This window comes from Pristis pectinata, chromosome 5 (assembly GCF_009764475.1).
Source record: "Pristis pectinata isolate sPriPec2 chromosome 5, sPriPec2.1.pri, whole genome shotgun sequence".
Lineage (NCBI taxonomy): Eukaryota > Metazoa > Chordata > Chondrichthyes > Rhinopristiformes > Pristidae > Pristis > Pristis pectinata.
The window spans coordinates 6,828,565-6,845,312 of record NC_067409.1 but is presented as its reverse complement, the minus strand read 5'-3'; the positions used below and the strand labels follow the sequence as shown (position 1 = coordinate 6,845,312).

General features: G+C 49.0%; 1 protein-coding gene and 1 long non-coding RNA gene across 3 annotated transcripts in view; one reads left to right on the top strand and one right to left on the bottom strand.

Annotated features, from left to right (window-relative positions):
- The first annotated feature begins 993 nt into the window (after positions 1-993).
- On the top strand, positions 994-8,223 carry LOC127570156 (uncharacterized). Of its 2 annotated transcripts, none has more exons than XR_007956307.1 (5): positions 994-1,227; positions 2,584-2,682; positions 4,260-4,306; positions 5,130-5,224; positions 7,277-8,223. It is a non-coding gene; the product is annotated as an uncharacterized LOC127570156 (long non-coding RNA). The 2 variants fall into 2 exon arrangements; XR_007956306.1 differs by having other exon boundaries at positions 1,021-1,227; positions 2,581-2,682.
- Positions 8,224-15,082: 6,859 nt separating this feature from the next.
- dlec1 (DLEC1 cilia and flagella associated protein) overlaps positions 15,083-16,748 on the bottom strand; it is a gene marked incomplete at its 3' end in the record, with an annotated part of 153,270 nt that continues 151,604 nt past the window's right edge. The window contains exon 38 of the mRNA XM_052016127.1: positions 15,083-15,114. Coding sequence (XP_051872087.1) covers positions 15,083-15,114 — 32 coding nt within the window. The remainder of the gene's footprint in view (positions 15,115-16,748) is intronic.

Below are 16,748 nucleotides of genomic sequence, written 5' to 3'. Positions count from 1 at the left end.
CCGGATAGGTATATGTTTGTGCAGAGAATGTAGGGATATGGACATTGTGTAGGTAGAAAAGATTAGTTTGTTTAGGTATTTAGTTACCAGTTTAATTAATTCAGCACAAAATCATGGAGCGAGAAGTTCTTGAGCTGTAACGTTTTATGTCCTATCCCCCTGTGCTTGCCTTCCACCCCACCAGTCTTGCTTTCAATCCTTTAAGAGATTTCTTTATTAGGTCACATGTACATCGAAACACACAGTGAAATGCATCTTTTTGCGTAGAGTGTTCTGGGGGCAGCCCACAAGTGTCGCCGCGCTTCCGGTGCCAACATAGCACGCCCACAACTTCCTAACCCGTACGTCTTTGGAATGTGGGAGGAAACCGGAGCACCCGGAGGAAACCCACGCAGACACGGGGAGAACGTACAAACTCCTTACAGACGGCGGCCGGAATTGAACCCCGGTCACTGGCGCTGTAATAGCGTCACGCTAACCGCTGCACCACCGGGACTGGCCTCGCCAATCTGTCATGTTTTCCACCAGCTGCAACAAGATCCCACCACCAGAAACGTATCGCCCTTCCCTCCACATCACCATTGCTTCAGGCTCTTCAGAAAGGGATGATGCCGAATCCCGTGGGTTAGTCATCGCAGGAGAACCGCCGGCGATGCGCTAGTGGTCAAACTGAACAAGCGCCTCCTCCTGTCCCTCTACACCCGCACTGCCAATGGCTCAACGATCTCTACAAGTGGAGATTAGTCCGAATTCTTCGACCTGGAACATTACCTCTGTCCGTTCTCCACAGGCGCTGCCCGACCCGCAGAGCGTTCCCGCCATTCTCTGACTTTATCTCAGATTTCCTGCCGCTGCAGCGTTTTATTCCCTCCCCAACCGGGCACCTTCCCGCCCTTACTACCTCGTGATCAGCAGCGTCGGACCCTCCCATTGGTCGACGTGTATCACGTGACCGACCCATGCGCTATAAAAGGCAGCGCTTGCAGCAGCCCCGGCCATTTTGATGTGTGAACTGGAGGGGGTGAGTTGTGCGATGGGGGTGAGCTCGGAGGGGAGTGGGTTTAGTACTCAGCCAGGCCGATATCCCGCGCCACTTGCCCACGCTCAGGAGGGGTAGGTGTTGTCCTTTTGGCGAACAGCAGCAATGAGAGCGCCGCATCCCCCGCGTGGAGAGGCAAGGGGAGAGGCGTCCGCCGATTGGGTGCGCCGCACTGCCGACGTGGTGGGGTAAGGGAAAAGCGTCCGCTGATTGGGTGCGCCGCACTACCCACGTGGGGGGGCCCACTAATTGGGTGCGCCGCTGAGGCAAGGGGAAAGGCGTCCGCTGATTGGGTCCGCCGCATCGCCCGCGTGGAGCGGCACCGGCCCCGCTGATTGGGTGCGCCGCTCCTCCCGCGTGGCGGGACAAGGGGCACCGGCCCCGCTGATTGGGTGCGCCGCAGAGCGCGGGAGAGAACATTGTTCCGTTACGGGTTGTTGTTCGGCTGGGAATCGCTGCTCTGATTGGTGCAGAGCAGCCTGGCTACTCCGGAGCTCCCTGGTTTCTGGGCATTGATTGGTGGGGCAGCGGCGCTGCGCTGACAATCGTGTGGGGGCGCACCCCTGTGGGGCGTGTGTGTGTGTCGGGTGGTGGGGGGGGGGCGCACCCCTGTGGGGCGTGTGTGTGTGTCGGGTGGTGGGGGGGGGGCGCACCCCTGTGGGGTGTGTGTCGGGTGGGGGGGGGCGCACCCCTGCGGCGTGTGTGTGTGTCGGGTGGTGGGGGGGGGGGCGCACCCCTGCGGCGTGTGTGTGTCGGGTGGGGGGGCGCACCCCTGCGGCGTGTGTGTGTCGGGTGGGGGGGCGCACCCCTGCGGCGTGTGTGTGTGTGCCGGGTGGTGGGGGGGGCGCACCCCGGCGGCGTGTGTGTGTCGGGGGGGGGGGGGGGGCGCACCCCTGCGGCGTGTGTGTGTCGGGTGGTGGGGGGGGGCGCACCCCTGCGGCGTGTGTGTGTCGGGTGGTGGGGGGGGGCGCACCCCTGCGGCGTGTGTGTGTGTCGGGTGGTGGGGGGGGGCGCACCCCTGCGGCGTGTGTGTGTGTGTCGGGTGGGGGGGCGCACCCCTGCGGCGTGTGTGTGTGTGTCGGGTGGTGGGGGGGGCGCACCCCTGCGGCGTGTGTGTGTGTCGGGTGGGGGGGGGGCGCACCCCTGCGGCGTGTGTGTGTGTCGGGTGGGGGGGGGGCGCACCCCTGCGGCGTGTGTGTGTGTCGGGTGGGGGGGGGGCGCACCCCTGCGGCGTGTGTGTCGGGTGGGGGGGGGGCGCACCCCTGCGGCGTGTGTGTCGGGTGGGGGGGGGGGCGCACCCCTGCGGCGTGTGTCTGGGGGGCACACCCCTGCCCGGTGCAGTGTGTAACTACCAGCAGGGCAGGTCTGAGTGTGACCTGCCTTCTTCCTACACCATCTGCAAGATTAACCAGTGGGGCACATTTGACCTTTTTCTGTTAACCACAGATCCAGGTTGGAGAGCCCCGTACATCCCTGCTGATCTGCAGCTGTCTTCCCCTTCTTGCCTGTTTGGAATGTGACTTTGCAAATTGTCCTTTCAGCAGCCTGTCACATGGAGCTCGCTGATATCCCCGTGCATTGCTGGTGGGATCACTGCAGTGGGATCTTGGATGCCAAGGTGATGACTTGATTTCACCAAAATGGTAGGTATATCCTCATCAACACTATTTGCTAGTGACTGTTCCCTTCAAGGAATGAAATTGCTGGTTTTTTTGGTGCTTCAAACAGTTTTAGTTACCTGTGGCTCTGCACCTGATTGAGCTAACTGGTTCTTTCATCGTGCTGCTTTACCAAACATTTGACTAACTAGACTCAAGATTACTGTATTTTGTAAAGCTTCATCCATATATTAAATGGTGATTTGAAATAAAGGAAGGGAACATTCAACATTTGTTGTACAGTTAATGTTCCAGGTTCAGAACATTGAAAGAAAAAAGGCTAGTTTTATGCTGCAGAATAAGTGTTGGATAGGGCAAAGTAATATACTTTGTAAAGCTTCATCCATATATTAAATGGTGATTTGAAATAAAGGAAGGGAACATTCAACATTTGTTGTACAGTTAATGTTCCAGGTTCAGAACATTGAAAGAAAAAAGGCTAGTTTTATGCTGCAGAATAAGTGTTGGATAGGGCAAAGTAATATACAGGTGAAGCCAGATTGGTCATCACTAGCAGTCATGCAGCATAGGAACAAGACCTTCAAGTGACCTTATCTCCTGATGGTACTTAAACCATCTATACTTGTCCCATTTACTGAGAGTGCATGGGCTTCATGCCTTGATGATTCAGGTGCTTATCTAGATACTGAAATGTCAAGTCTCTGCCTCCACTGCTCACTTAAGTCACCTGGGAAGGTCTGGGTGTGATCTTATTTCCACCACTGGGGGTGGGGGGGACATTCCCTCAGGTTCCCATAAGCCTTTTTCCCACCCCTCCAACTATGCCCTCCAGTTTGAGATCTGTTATGGAGAGTTTCTTGCTGTCTATGCTGCTCAATTTTGTTTCACTCCATCAATGAGATGCTGAAGCTGTTATATCAACCAAGTGGCTTCAACAGCTTATCTGCATGGTAACCCTGGCCTTGCCTTCAAATATTCCCTTGTCCTCCCTCTGCAAATTAAAACTAGTTTAGTTTTCTGCCTGAAACATTACATTTGTTCACATGTTTGACTTGAATGTCTGCACATTAACAGATTTACAGCACCTATTTTTTTGGCTTTCTGAAGGTGGTTTCTGAAATAGTGTATTTCTGCTGCAGTAATTTGTTATCTGATGCACATGTAGCAGTACCTCTATTTTTGCTTCCTGTTGTAATACTTATGTGAGGTGGTGTTGTGGGTCCAAGTCTCTTCTGAATCCAGCCCAATTGATCTCCAGCTTAGACTGGTTATGCACTCTTTCTTGCTGGGCTGAACTTCCAGGCCTCACATTGCCAGCTACAGAACTGAATGCAAGCCTGAAACCTGATTGTTAGACAAAGACCTTGTGCTTGAGCAATGATTTAGTAGTCTTGTTATTTGCCTTGATGCAGTATTTAAATGCCAGCAGGGCAGGTCTCTCTGTGACCATGTCCCTTCCTACAATAACTGCTAGATTAATGGGGTTAGTTTGAGACCTCTTCTTTGTAGAAACAGGTTATAGAAAACCCAAACATTTTCTTTTGCTTCTGTTTGAGGCTTGTTCTTTGGTGAGTTGAATCTTAAACAGCTTTCTGTTGCAGAACTATCTGGGAACTTTGGAATCAAGCTGTTTGGGATACCACAACAGGTGAGTACTTGGCACAGTCTAGTTGAATACAAGGGGGCTGTATGTTGGCTGTAGCTGAATAAATCTCTTGGGCTGGCATAATCCTCAGTGTCCACAGCTCTAGGGTAGAAAATACCAAAGATTTTGTCTTTATGGAAATTCTTCCATCTTAAAGGCACAGTCCATTATTCTGAAACTGTGCCCCTAGTTCTAACTTCCTCTCCAAACTGGAGGAAACAGTTTCTGCATCTACCCAGTTAAACCCCTTGTCAATAAGACACTTGCACTCTAAATGCAGTAAACATGGGGCCAATCTGCTCAGCCTTTCCTAGTGCAACTACTCCATTCTGGAAATCAGGGTTATGATCAGAAATAATAACTGAGGACTAGGGGCAAGAGGACTGTTGATTGGGTGTGCAATGCAGGAAAAATAATTGCACTGTTACAGATGGTCCTTGAGATTGGTGGGGGGGGGGGGGGTGGTGAGTGAGTGTTGTGAATGGGAATTACTGCTCTGGTGCAATGTGGGTATTGTTTGGAGCTTCCCTGTCTTGGGGCAGTGGGTTGCATGTGCAGCTTCCTGTTGACTGTGGGTGGCACCCTGATTGGGTTGGGTATGTGTGGGTGCTCCTGCCCAATGCAGTGTGTAAGTGCCAGCAGGGAAGGTCTGGGTGTGACCTTGCCTCTTCCTACACCACCTGCAAGATTAACCAGTGGGGCATTTGAGACCACCTTCTGTTAACCACAGATATGGGTTAGGAAGCCCTGTACATCCCTGCTGATCTGCAGCTGTCTTCCCCTTTTTTATCTGTTTGGAATGTGACTTTGCAAATTGTCCTTTCAGCAGCCTGACATGGAGCTTGCTGATGTGCCTGTGCATTACTGGTGGGATCACTGCAGTGGGTGTTTGGATGCCAAGGTGATGACTTGACCAAAATGGTAGGTGTATCCCCTTCAAGTGACTCTTCAACATTTTGCTGGTGACTGTTCTCTTCCAGAAATTAAGGTTTTCTTGGTGTTTGGGACAGTTTTGGTTGCTTGTTATGGCTCTGCACCTGGTTCTGGGGTAACAGGTTCTTTCATCTTGCTGTGACTAACTCCGGACTTTAGGAAATCTAAAGTACTGCATGTTGCAAAACTTCATCTGTAGAAATTTGTAGTTTGAAATAAAGGCTGGGGGAAGAGTTAATGTTCCAGGTTCAAAATTTTCAGAACTTGAAGAGCTGCAGAGCAAGTGTTTGATGGGGCAAAATAACATGAGGGTGAAGCCAGACTGTGGTCATCACTCAGTCATGCAGCATAGAAACAAGCCCTTCAACTGACCCTGTCTCCTGCTGACTAAGTACCATCTATATTAATCCCATTTACTGACACTTGGTCCATAAGTCATACAGCCCTTTGGCCCAACTTGTCCATGCTAACTGTTGCCCAGTGAGCTAGTCCCATCTGCCCATGTTTGGCCCATAGCCCTCTAAACCTCTCCTATCCATGTACTTATCTAGATGGCTTTTAAATGTTGCTAATGTGCCCACTCCAACCACTTTCTGGCGGCTCATTCCAAATACACACCATCCTTTGTGTGAAGAAGCTGCCTCTGATGTTTTAACCTATGCCCTCGTGTTCTTAGCACCCCTTCCCTGGGGGGGAAAGACTGCTTTCACCCTGTCTATGCCCCTCAGGATCTTGTATCAAGTCACCCCTCAATCTCCTATGTTCCAGGGAATTCAGTCCTCATCTATGCAACCTCTCCTTGTGACTCAGGCCCCCAAATCCAGACAATATTCTGGTAAATCTTTTCTGCATTTGCTAGTTTAGTAACATCTTTCCTATAATGGGTGACCAAAACTGTGCACAATAGTTCCAAGTGAGGCTTTACTGATGTCTGTCTTAACTGCAACATAACTTCCCAGCTCCTATACTTCCCCAATCAACCACTCAGGTGCAACTTTTCACAAGGAGAATCCTTCAGTCCATGAACTGCATGGTTATTTGTCTGAATCACAAATCTCCATTACCCAGACAACACAAACAGCTGAGCACTAGATCAAATCTACCAGCTCCTATACATGCCAAATACTGGCTTCACCACCCTATTTACCTGTGGTGCCACTTTCAGTGAAGTATGCACTTGTGTGATCTAGGTGCATCTTTGATAGGACTCTCCAGTGTTCTACCACTTACTGTACAAGTGCTACCCTGCCTTGATCTCCAAAAATGGAATACCTCATTTATCTGAAGTGAAAGCCATTTGCCAATCCTCAGCTGGCCTAGCTGATCAAGATCCCTCATTTTTCATAACCCACACTATCTACAACTATTTTAGTATCTGCAAACTTATGCTTCAAACATTCACATCTAAATTGTTTATGTAAATTACAAGGTCCCAGCAGATTCCTGTGGCACACCACTGGACACAGGCCTCCAGTCCAGGAAACAACCCTTGACTATCACCTCTGCTTCCTGCCACTGAGCCAATTATGAATCCAATCTCCCCAGATCCCATGTGATCAAACCTTACAGACTAGCCTGCTGTATAGGCAACATCCATTGCCCTACTCTCATCTACCCTCTTGGTTACCTCTTGCAAGAACTATCTGTCAGACACTACTTCACACAAAGCTGTGCTGACTGAATTGGACCCTCTCCAAACATCGTTAGATAGTATTAGTGAAGAAATTCAATCTAGTGCTCAGCTGTTTGAGTGTTTGGGTAATGGAGATTTGTGATTCAGACAAATAACCATGCAGTTCATAGACTGAAGGAGTCTCCTTGTGAAAAGTTGCACCTAAGTGGTTGATTGGGGAAAGTTGAAGCCATTTTTGTAAAAGGTCTGGGAAAACACTGACCAGCAATATTTTGTAGAGATTGGTGAATTGGGCAAGTGAAGTTCTCCTCAAAGGAGAGTCTTCCCATATTTAGTGGCTGTTTTGAACATGAATGGTAATTGTCCAGAGTCCTGTGGTGCTGATTAATGTTTTTTCTCTTTTATAGGTGTGCCAGTCAGTGGCTCAATGAGAGCTGAAGCACTGGCCCTGGACTGTTCTTCCCAGTCTGGATGAGAGGGGTTGACAACTAGAATGTTTGGAAGCAAATAGTTGAATATGGTAGTGTGAAAAAGGCTTTTGTCTGTGGTGGAGCTGTTCCCACAGGGAACCTGCAGGAAGTGGGCACCTGAGATCAAAGGTGTGTAGTTAACTGTAGGAAAACTTTGTAGATCAGACAGCATGTGTAAAGCTGGACCAATTCCCCCCACTGTCCTGTTGTTCTAACTGGTAAACCACTTGGATCTCCTGGTGTGTACTGTGGGAGTTGAGAAGCTCACAGGTGCAGTGGGCAATGAAATGTTGCTACAAATATACATTGTATCTGCACACAACTACTCATTCCCCTGCTGACTGTCTGCTCTAGTGGCTGCAAGCAAAGACAGAGTCCAGGGGGTTGGGAAACCTGAAATGATGTACAGATGGTGAACATGGTTTGCTTGCAGATGGAACATTAGGCCCATTAGAACAAATTTATGTTTGCCAATTCAACTCAGTTATAGGCAGATCCCATCTGTGCTCTTGAGATGGGGATTCCATGTGGGTTTATCAGCTGGCCCTTGTCAGTGAAATGCAGTTGAGTCAGATTGTGGGACATTGAGTAGCCTTGGTAGACACTTTACACATACTCTGGAAGAACAGCTGTGGTGAATGTGGCAGCCCTCACTGCCTTGTAATTCTTCAGCCCCAGGAGATGAGATGACCTCGCAGTGTTTCTTGCTGATGGGTACAGTTGTTAGCTAATTCAGATTGACAGGAAAGGGCATAACTTGTTCGAGTGGAAGTTGTTCAGACATTGGAAATTGCTAAATTAGCTCAATTCATCCACAAGTGTGAATTATGAAAGTCTTGTATTAAGTAATTACTTTCACTCAATAAAAGTTCACTGCTCTTTTGAAGAAACTGTTTGCTTGTTTTACTGAAAATAAAACAAGATTTCTACAGTCTGCAAAGGATCTTCAAACTGAAATGTTGACTTTTTCTCTGCCTGCATGCAGTCTGACCTGAGCAGTTTCAGCATCTTGTATTTTTACTTGCTTTACTGCCTGTTATAGCTGTCTTGAAGACATTGAAGGGGATGGCCAGTGTTTGCAGCAATGTTCCCACACAGGACTGGCCTTGCAGATTAGGCCTCAGGCCGGAATGGCTAAAACAAAAAATACTTGGAGGAACTCAGTGGGTTGTGTGACTTTGGGGTGGGGGGCTGGGGAGGAATTATTGATGTTTTGAGACCTTACATCAGAACTTCATGATTGATTGCAAGTACCATAGAAAGTACAGCAAAGGCCCTTTGGCCCACCATGTTTGCACTGAACATGATGCTGAATTAAACTAAATCCCATCTGCCTGCACATGATCCATTCCCTGCATATGTCTATTTAAACAGCCTCTTTAAAAATATCTGCTTCTGTCACTGCCCTGGCAGCCTGTTCCAGGCATCTACCTCTCTCTATCACTCAGTTGTTGAGCAAGTTGATAGGGTGGTTAGGGGGTGTGGTGTACTGGCCTTCATCAGTTGGGATTGAGTTCAAGAGCTGTGAGGTAATGGCTAGCCCACACTTGGAGTACTGTTCTGTTCCAGTCACCTCAGGAAGGATGTGGCAGCTTTAGAAAGGGTGCAGAGGAGATTTACCAGGATGCTGCCTGGATTAGCATATCTCATGAGGAAAGGTTAAGCAAGCTAGGGCTTTTCTAAGTAATGCAGGATGAGGGGTGTCTTGATAGAGGTACAAGATTGAGGGACATAGATAGTGGACAGCCAGCACCTTTTCTCCAGGGTGGCAATGGCCAATACCAGAGGACATCTGTTTAAGGTCAGAGGAGGAAAGTTTAGGGGAGATGTCAGGTTTTTACAGTGGTGGGTGCCTGGAATGCACTGCTGGGGGTGGTGGTGGAGACATAACAGGGACACTTAAATGACTTACACACATGGATGTGAGAAAAATGGAGGGTCATGGGCTGTGTAGGAGGGAAGGGTTAGATTAGATTAGATTGATCATGGAGAATGTTTATATATATCAGCACAACATTATGGGATGAAGGGCCTGTACTGTTCTGTTAGGCTTTCTTTTTTCTTCCCCACACACACACACACACACACACACACACACACACACAAAAATGCACATCCTCTAGTATTTGACAATTCTACCCTGAGATAAAGATCCTGACCATCTATGCCTCTTCACAATTTTGTAAACTTGGGTCTCCACTGATCCAGAGAAAACAACCCAAGTTTGTCCAATCCTGCCTTGTAGATCATGCCCTCTAATCCAGGCAGCATCTTGGTGAACCTCTTCTGCACACTTTCCAATGCCTCCACATCCTTCCCGTAATGGGGTGACCAGAACGCTACACAATATGCAAAACAAGTGCAGCCTAACTGAAGTTCTATACGGCTGCAATGTCCCTGACCAATTAGGCAAGCATGTCATCTGCTGTCTTTGCTATCCTATCTATTTGTGTAGCCATTTTCAGTGAGCTATGGACTTGGACCTGAAGATCTCTGCATATCAGTGCTGTTAAGGGTCCTACCATCCACTGTACACTTTCCCCTGACATTTGACTTCCCAAAGTGCAACACACTTGCTCACATTAAACTGTGGTCTGATGGGTGTGTGGCAGGAGAGATTAAATAAGATTGTAATGGTGAGGAGGAGGTGAAACTGCAGAAGGCCCTGAATGGTTGGGCAAGCAGGCATGGTGGACTGTAATGTGGAGAAGTTGGAGGTTACCTGCCTTGTTAGGTAGTAAATGTGATTGATAAATACTGGCATACTTGCCAATTATTAAGGGTTGCTATTTTTTCTTTCTGGTTTTTATGTTAGAATCATACAACAGTGAGATGAAGGGTAGTGCAGTCACCTTGGTGTGTGGCCATCTTGGGCCAACAGCAGCAGTCACTTCTGTGGGCAGCATTTGGCCCAGCCCTTGGCCACTGCACTGCAAAGTCATGTTCTTGGGCCCTTGGGAACCCCTCCTCCCCAATACTTCCTCCAGACTCTTGGATCCCTCAACCCCCTCGTCTCGAGCTGTTTCTGTTTACAGTTCAGATCCTCGGGCACACCCTCCACTACCTCATTTAAACGGGGACTACTCCAGATACACTGCAGTCCAGTGCTGACTTATATATTCCAGCCGTTCAATGGACCTTCTCCCCCACCATCTAGCTCAGACTCTGGGGTACCCCTCCACCATCTCATGCTGTCAGGCTCAAAATCCAGGCCCTCAGGAGCGACCCCAAGCAAAGCACAGCCCATCCTGACACCCAACTCTTGGATCCAATCTACCCCCTTTCCCAACTGTTCGACAGAGCTTTAAAACACAAGAAACTCAGGAGTAGGACACTCGGCCCCTCAAACCTGTCACACCATCCAATATGAAAATGGCTGATCTCTGCTGGCCTCAAATTTCTATTCTGAGTCAGTTCACTATAGCCCTCAGTTCTGTGATCTTTCAAATATTTATCCATCTCCACCTCAAATCCGTGTGATGATCCAGCCTCCACCACCCTCAGGAGCAGAGAATGCCAGAGATTCGCCACCCTTAGAGAAGAAATTTCTACACATCTTAAATGTCCAGCCCTTTGTTTGAGACTCTCCCAACAGTGAGGACAACTCAATCTCTACCCTCTCAGGCCCCATTAGGATCTTATATATTAGGCCCCATTGAGGATCAATCTCCTCATTCTATTCTCTCACTAACCAGCTTAGAGTCTACCCCCCTCATCACCCCATGCTGTTGGACTCGAACTCTGCACTGTCAAGAGCTACCCCTGTTCCCACACACACAGTAGTTAATCCAGACTCTCAAACCACTCCTGTGCTGTCCATCAGTCTGAGAGGCTGCAGGAGCACCCGAAAGTGAGAGGGGAGAAGGTTTGGTGCAGAAAAACCCAGACCTGACGATAACCCACCGATCTGCCTCATTCCTCTGCCCTTGTGGTATCTCATCAAAACTGAAAACTATTCTTATGTGCAAGCTTAACACTGAGTTGCGTGAGAATGGTCCACATAGTCGGTGGACCCTGCTATCTACACAGCACATGCACAGCATTCTAAGCTAACAATATTAAATGTGGGGAAGATTAAGATCAAATAAAACTTTTAATGTTAACTTGAATTGATTGAGTGTAAGCTCCGAATGTTAAACTGGACTGAGGTGCTCAGAGTGATATTTAGGACAATACCACGACATATTACCAAAGAGATAAGAATTCCACTTGTTAAATGTTAAAGCTGTTGCTAACTGTTATTTTACTTATGTTGTCATGTTATCATGTTAATGAGCACTGCACTGCAAAGGAAACTTTTTTTATAGATTTCAATCCAAATACTGGTGGGTTTGCTATTTTTTGTACCATGATTTTGCATTGTTATATTTCAAAATTTGCTTCTCTAGTCACACCTGAAGTTCTTAAGGGTTTGAAAGCCCTTGTGTACATGCGGGCTCAAAAAGGGTTTCCTGGAAATGGGTAAGGCAGATTAAAGCAAGTCCCACAATATGAAGAACACACAAACTGCTGGAGGAACTCAGCAGGTCAGACAGCATCTATGGAGGAAATGGACAGTCGACATTTCAAACACATATTTCCACCAGGGCAGTCTCCAGCCTGGTGGCATGAACATCAAATTCTCAAACTTCCGGTAACTGCTCCCCCTCTGTCCCTTTTCCCTTTTTTCTTCTCTTTCCCTCTCCTCCCGATCCAACTGGCCCCCGTCACCCTATCTCTTTCCCCTCCCCACCTCCTTTCCTTTATTCCATGCTCCACCATCCTCTCCTATCTGATTCCATCTTCAGCCCTTTGTCACCTCCACCTATCACCTCCCAGCTTCTGACATCATCCCTGCCCTCATCTGCCTACCACCCCCCCCTCACCTGGATCCACCTATTGCCTGCCGGCTCTTACTCCACCCGCTCCCTCCACCTCTTTATACTGGCGATCTCCCCTCTTTCCAGTCCCCTCTTTCCAAAACGTCGACTGCTCCTTTCCCTCCACAGATGCTGCCTGACGTGCTGAGTTCCTCCAGCATCTTGTGTTTTGCTCCAGATTCCGGCATCTACAAGTCTCTTGTGTCTCACCATATGAACTAAGGTGCTGTAGGCTGTTCATGTGACCTCAAGAAATGTTCTTTAATTGGCAAGTCTTTGAAAAGTTTACTCCAAGTGGTTTTTGAGTCTATGTTGCCAATATTACATCAGTAGGGTGTCATATTTGTTCATGATGTGGGGCATCCATTGAGCACCTTGATTTCTGCTGACCTTACGGAGTGTACGTAGCTTCGAACCTTTCATCAACTGATCCGCTCCCTTGCACCGTGAACGTTAAGGGTCTCTCTCCTAGTATGCCTTGGATGATGATGCTGGCTTTGTACATTTTGCTGTCTCTGCGTTAAAGTAAGGGAAACAGACATTACTTCCTATGTGTGAGGAGTGGATGTACTTCAGAAAACAGTACTTAGAAGCGGTAATATCCATTGATTCAGAAACCATCTTTTGACCAGGCATTAACCCCACCCCGGAGAAACAAAGAACTACAGAAGCTGGAATCTAGATGAAAAACACGATGATGCTGGAGGAACTCAGCAGGCCAGGCAGCATCCGTGGAGAAAAGCAGGCGGTCAACGTTTCGGGTCAGGACCCTTCTTCAGGGCTGAAGATAGGAAAAGGGAAAGCCCAATATATATAGGAGGGAAAAGCACCCGGGTGCTTTTCCCTCCTATATATTGGGCTTCCCCTATTATGTAGCGGAGAATGGCTTAGGGAGTATTTCTAGAGTAGGTTTCGAACAAAGACTGTTCCACACAGCCAACACAAAATGCAGGTGTTGGCCTTGGGCGCTTAGGTGAGAAAGTGGGAGGAATCAAAGGAGAAGTTGCTCAGGCTAAATACAAGTTCCACCAGGTGGAGGAGGATGTTAGTAGAGGGGAACTGGTTGGATCTATGTTCTGGAAAGAAACAGAGCCCTAAGGTCTTCCTGATGGGGGGTAGAAGTGTGGAGGGACTGGACGTCCATGGTGAAGATGAGGAGGTGGAGGGCCAGGGAATTGAAAGTTGTTAAAATGCTGGAGAACATACAAGGTGACCTGAATGTAGGTGGGAAGGGACTGGTCAAGGGGGGGACAAGATGGAGTCGAGGTAGGAGGAGATAAGTTCAGTGGGGCAAGAGCAGGCAGAAACAACAGGCCTTCCAGTCTCATTTGTGGATCTTGGGTAGGAGATAGTAACGGGCAGTGTGGAACTGGGGAACTATCAGGTTGGAGGCCGTGGAGGGGAGATGTCCTGAAGTGATGGTATGGGAAACAGTACCTTGATGATCATTGGTGGGGATATGGTCAAGGGGTAGGTACGGGAAGATGTCTGAGAGTGCCGCCTAGCCTTGTGCAAGGTGGAGGTCAGTCCGCACCAGGAGTCACACATGGACGTGGGTTAAGACTGTGAGTTGATCCCAAAAAGGATATCGACTAGGTTTTCACAAATCACTGAAGGCCATTCAGCCCGTTGTCCATACTACTGCATGTGAGAGCAATCCAGCTAGGCTCACTCTCCAGCCCTCTTCCCAAGGAGATATACGGTGTGTAAACAGGCCCTTCGGCCTGAATCCTCCATGCCGACCAAGGTACCTACCTAAGCTAGTCTCATTTGCCTGCGTTTAGCCTATATCCCTCTAGACCGTTCCTATCCATGCACCTTTTAAATGGTCTAATTGTGCCCGCTCCACCCACTTCCTCTGGCAGCTCATTCCACTTAGCCACCACCCTCTGCCTTAAACTTCATCTGCACCCATCCACCTTTCCACCAGCCTATTTCTCCATGGTCTTTTACTGTTGTGCTACAGTTCACTGTGCCTTCATTTGTGCACCTGTTCATTTGTAAATTGTGCCCCGTCCAAACTATTAATATAAACTGGGAAAACCAGTGGTGCTAGGAATTCCACTGTACGCTTCCCTTCAGTGTAAAACAAACCAGCCTTCCCTACCACTCAGCCAGTATTACACGCTTGCTGCTCCAGCCCACTGTTACTTCATGGGCTTCACCTGTTACTTTACCAATGCCTTTATATACCATGTAAACTGCATTTCCCTCATCAAACTTTGCTATTATTTCACTAGAAAATTCTAAGTTTGCCTTTAACAAATTTACACTGGTTTCCTCCCATCACTCCATGTGTCCAAGTAACTGCTAATTCTATCCCAGGTTACTCTTAGTGCAGCGGTTAGCGTAACGCTGTTACAGCGCCAGCGACCTGGGTTCAATTCCAGCCACTGTCCGTAAGGAGTTTGTACGTTCTCCCCGTGTCTGCGTGGGTTTCCTCCGGGTGCTCCAGTTTCCTCCCACGTACGGGTTAGGAAGTTGTGGGCGTGCTATGTTGGCGCCGGAAGCGTGGCGACACTTGTGGGCTGCCCCCAGAACACTCTATGCAAAAGATGCATTTCACTGTGTGTTTCGATGTAATTGTGACTAATAAAGATATCTTAATTTTCCCAAGGTCAGACAGACTGCTCTGTGGTTATTGGCCCTTTTTCTGACAACTTCATGGAACAGCTTTTTATATCAACAGATTGAAGTCTTGTTGTTACACTGGCATCCTCTGGATCACCTTGAGTGCAGCACAACAGCCCAGCGCAGTGTAACAGAGCCCCAGCAGCAAACCCCACAGTCACCTGGCGGTAAAGTTGATCTGTAGCACTGCCCGGCTCGTTGATAATTGGGTGGCATGTGCCTCCAGGATCCCACACGTGGGACAAACTTGGAACACACTCTCGTCCTCCTGGCCTTTGCTCGGAGCTGTGGAGAGAAGGCAGGAACTAACACCGGGTGAAAGACAAACCAGCGTCTCCTACCACTCTCTTAGCCGATACTTCACCCACTCTGCTCCAGCCCATTGTTATTTCCCAACACCTTAAACTGCATTCCTCTCATCAAACAACCTGCTGGAGGAACTCAGCAGGTCGAGCAGAGTCTGTAGGGGGAAGGAACTGTTGACCTTTTGGGTTTCAACCTGAAACGTTGATGGTTCCTTTCCTCCCACAGATGCTGCTCAACCTGCTGAGTCCCTCCAGCAGATTATTTGTTCTAGTTTCTAGCATCCTCAGTCTCTAGTGTCTCAACTGCTGATTCTATCCCAGATTACAGATGCTGGAAACACTCAGCAGACAAGGCAGTAATGTTGCCAGAAGACTGACAAAGGGTCTTCAACTTGAAGTGATATCTCTGTCTGTCTCTCTCCCCCCAGTGGTCCCACACCCCTCCAGCCCCCTCCCCTATTTTCATCCCCCTCCCCCTCCCATCCACCTACTACCCACACATTTCACCCACCAGCTCTCTCCCCTCCCCCATCTGGTTCTGATTCCATGGCCATTCACCTCTCCCCCAATGGACCTGAGGGGCAACTTTTTCATGCAGAGGGTGGTGAGTACATGGAACGAGCTGCTGGAGGCAGGTACAATGGTATCACTGAAGAAGCACTTGGATAGGTACATGGAGGGGCAGGGGTTAGAGAGATATAGGCCGAACACAGGAAATTGGGACTAGCTGGGTGGGCACCGTGGTTGGCACGGACTGGTTGGGCTGAAGGGCCTGTATCCGTGCTGTGTTGCTCTATGACTCTATGACACTGATAGTCTTTGTGTTCCTGCTTATCACCCTCCAGCAGCCGTCTCCACCTCATCCTTCCGTTCCCCCCTCCTGGCTCCATCTTCCCCTTTTTTTTCCTCTGCCTCCTTCTATCATGTGTCCCAGCTCCACCCCTCCCCTCCCTGGCTCAATCTGCCCATTGTCCTTCAACAACCACTCCCCCCTCAGTCCACCAATCATCTCGGACTCCTGGCTCACCCACCTCCCGCCTCCCCCCTTTATACCGGCCATCTCCCCTCTCCACTCTCAGTCCCGATGCAGGGTTTCGACCTAAAATGTCGACAATTCCTTCCCCCACAGCACAGATGCTGCACGACCCGCTGAGCTCCCCCTCCAGCACACTGTGTGTTGCGGAATGGTCGTTCTATCGCGCCACTGTCCCAGACCTGACTCCACCAAGGCAGGCATTTCTCACGCCAGTCATTCATGGTGGGATGAAATGCTGGTTCAAACGGAGGTTGAGAGATCAGTAATCACCCTCCAAACCAGTTCCCTCCCAGATCTCTGCTCATCATCACGTCACATCAATGGATGGGACACGGGGAAAGGTTTGGAGCAGAGGTTCTGCATGTGGTCTTCATGTGGTGAGGGGCATGTGGGGAGAGTTGGACTTGGGCCTTGGGAAAGATCATGCTGCTCAGAACTTTACAGCATGGGACAAGGTCACACGTGCCCATTGCCCTCTTAATCAGCTACTTACATTGGTGCTTGGTGACGGTGGCAGAATAGTGCCAGTGTTCCATTGCATTAGGATGCTTTCTCTCACCTGGAAATGGTTGGTGCTG